This window comes from Mastomys coucha, chromosome X (assembly GCF_008632895.1).
Source record: "Mastomys coucha isolate ucsf_1 chromosome X, UCSF_Mcou_1, whole genome shotgun sequence".
In the NCBI taxonomy this organism is placed as follows: Eukaryota; Metazoa; Chordata; class Mammalia; order Rodentia; family Muridae; genus Mastomys; species Mastomys coucha.
This window is the reverse complement of record NC_045030.1, coordinates 64,605,889-64,609,083: the sequence shown is the minus strand read 5'-3', so window position 1 is coordinate 64,609,083 and position 3,195 is coordinate 64,605,889. Positions and strand designations below refer to the sequence as shown.

The 3,195-nt window shown below is 35.5% G+C and overlaps 1 protein-coding gene across 1 annotated transcript in view; it reads left to right on the top strand.

Annotated features, from left to right (window-relative positions):
- The first annotated feature begins 2,113 nt into the window (after positions 1 to 2,113).
- Cdr1 (cerebellar degeneration related protein 1) overlaps positions 2,114 to 3,195 on the top strand; it is a 2,063-nt gene continuing 981 nt past the window's right edge. The window contains 7 exon segments of the mRNA XM_031366972.1: positions 2,114 to 2,159; positions 2,162 to 2,302; positions 2,305 to 2,370; positions 2,373 to 2,409; positions 2,444 to 2,564; positions 2,566 to 2,684; positions 2,686 to 3,193. Coding sequence (XP_031222832.1) covers positions 2,114 to 2,159; positions 2,162 to 2,302; positions 2,305 to 2,370; positions 2,373 to 2,409; positions 2,444 to 2,564; positions 2,566 to 2,684; positions 2,686 to 3,193 — 1,038 coding nt within the window.

Here is a 3,195-nt window from a genome sequence, read left to right as displayed (position 1 = left end):
AAAGCCATAGCTATTACTCTTACTATGTAAAACTGATATAAAACTCATTTAAATTACAAGCTTATTGTAACAACCAAATAAAGCTCCTTCAGTATCACCATGAATTTTACTTCTATAGGAATGCTCTTTGTGATTTGGAAAACTCTCCCATCATCTTACGTTTACATTTTCTATATGCTCTTACCACAACTGATAATTATCTGTACTTTATATGAATGCCCAAATAATTTTAAACTCCATTAAAAATGCCTGGCACAAATTTGGTGCTCAATAAATATTTATTGAATGAATGGATGGATGAATAAATGAAATAATAACACTTTGTCAACTGAAATTCAAATGATATTGCTATTTCAGTTGTTATTGTTACTTTTTATTATCACACAGATGACTGCAAATCTTCATATATTACTTATCTAATGATAACTTTATTTTATGGCTTTTATGTTTTTCACACCAGCCAGAGGCTTAAGCAGCCACATTGTTAGAAATGCCTAAAGAGAGCTGAGACTTACAGAACCAAAAATGATAGCTCTCTATATCAGCATCCTGAGATTTAAGTTGTAGTTACCATTAGGCAAATACAAGGCAGTGGTCAGGAACTCGGAGTCAGTGATATCTGAAGAAGCGGGAAGATCCTGGAGGTCAAAACAAACTAATAGTAAGTGATCTAGATAATATGGTTGAGACTAGAGAATGGTGATTGACAAGGTATTAAAGTGGAAGGGAAAGTTAAATTTTCAAGCATTAAAATTCAAACATGAAGTTGTGACCATAATTCTAAAGTGAGGTGTATTTGAACTCAGTACTTCATGTTATCCTTACTCTCAAGCATAGTATCAGGAAATATTTGAACCAACATTCATAAGCACTAGCAAGGGATGGTACAATAGCTTGTTGAAGGATGAATCTAATGAAGTAAGGTTCTGACAGTGACAGATTAAATTATGAGTGTGTATGTACAGGAGATTTTTAAAAATATTTTATATACAGTATGGAAACCATCAAACTTTAGTTCCCCTCACACTCATCTTGATTTTCATTGTAAGATACAGTAAAGAACAGAGTGGTAGAATGGTGGATTCTGGAAATGGGCAAGCTTGGTTCAATCCTAGCTCTTTTCTTTACTTGTGTGACCTTTGGATAAGTTACTTCACCATTATATATCAGTTCTTTCATCTGTAAACGAGAGATAATAGAAACTCCTATATCAATGTGTGTGAAGATTAAATGAGTTAATGCATATAATGATCTTAGAACAGTGCCTGGACAAAGTAAATGTTATGTGTTATTGTTGCTATTGTTGTTACTATTATTATTATTATTATTATTATTATTATTATCACATAAGGACAAATATTAAAAGAGACAAATTTGAAAAATAGGTACTATTATCTTTACCTATATTATAAAAACATATGAAATTTCAGTTGTGCTTGAGCATAATTGACTACCAAAACTACAATCATTACCAAAATTATAAAATTGCTTATCAATTTTATAGATTTTCTTAATATAATCCCTAAAAGTTATAAGGAATATACATTTCTCAGTATCAAAAGATCACAAATACTACTACTTCTGGCCCATAAAATTTAGTCTGTAAGACATAATGTGCTATTAAATATTTTAAAACTAATTCTACTAAAAGCCGAAATAGTTAACTTGAAAGGTTAATCTTAAAATATCTGCACTCAGAGAGGCATAGATGGCAAAGATTAGATTTGAAAAATCCCCAAACTAGGGAAATACTGGGAAAAAATAAACTATGAAACAACTTTCAATACCTGGATACGGCAGACACCAGAAAACCTGAATGTCAAAAAACCGATATACTGGAGACACTGGGCAGTTGTAGGAAGACCTGAAGATGTTGGAAGACAAAGATGCTGGAAGATGTGGAGATGTTGGAAGACAGGCAGATGCTGGAAGCCCTGGAGATGCTGGAAGACTTGGAGGTGAAGGAATACACATGTACTCCTTGGAAGACATGGATTTTGGGAAGATGTGGATTTTCAGGAAGACGTAGATTTGTGGAAGGCGTAGATTTTCAGGAAGACTTGAATTGTTAGGAGGACATGGATTTGTGGAAGGTGTAGATTTTTAGGAAGACATGGATTTTCCGGAAGACTTGGATTTTTGGAAAGACTTGGATTTATGGAAGACGTGGATTTTCAGGAAGACATGGATATTTGGAAGGACATGGATTTCTGGGAAGACGTGGATTTTCAGGATGACGTGGATTTTCAGGAAGACATGGATTTTCCAGAAGACTTGGATTTCTGGGAAGACCTGGATTTATGGAAGACATGGATTTTCAGGAAGACGTGGATTTTCCAGAAGACTTGGATTTCTGGGAAGACCTGGATTTATGGAAGACATGGATTTTCAGGAAGACGTGGATTTATGGAAGGCGTAGATTTTCAGGAAGACGTGGATTTATGGAAGGCGTAGATTTTCAGGAAGACATGGATTTCTGGGAAGACTTGGATTTTCAGGAAGACATGGATTTTCACGAAGACATGGATTTTCGGGAAGACATAGATTTTTGGAAAGACTTGGATTTTTCAGGAAGACTTGAATTTTTGGGAAGACGTTGATTTTTGGGAAGACTTGGATTTCTGAGAAGACTTAGATTTTCAGGAAGACTTTGATTTCTGGGAAGACGTGGATTTTCAGGAAGACAGATTTCAGGGAAGACACGGATTTATGGGAAGAACTGGATTTTTGGGAAGACTTGGATTTTCAGGAAGACTTTGATTTTCAGGAAGACTTGGATTTTCGGGAAGACTTCGATTTTCGGGAAGACTTGGATTTCAGGGAAGACATGGATTTTTGGGAAGACTCGGATATTTTAGAAGACTTGGATTTTCTGGAAGACTTGGATTTTCACGAAGACTTGGATTTTTGGGAAGACTTGGATTTCAGGGAAGACATGGATTTTTGGGAAGACTCGGATATTTTGGAAGACTTGGATTTTCACGAAGACATGGATTTTCAGGAAGACCTGGATTTTCGGGAAGACTTGGATTTTCGGGAAGACTTGGATTTCAGGGAAGACATGGATTTTTGGGAAGACTCGGATATTTTGGAAGACTTGGATTTTCTGGAAGACATGGATTTTCACGAAGACTTGGATTTTCGGGAAGACTTGGATTTTCGGGAAGACGTGGATTTTCGGGAAGACGTGGATTT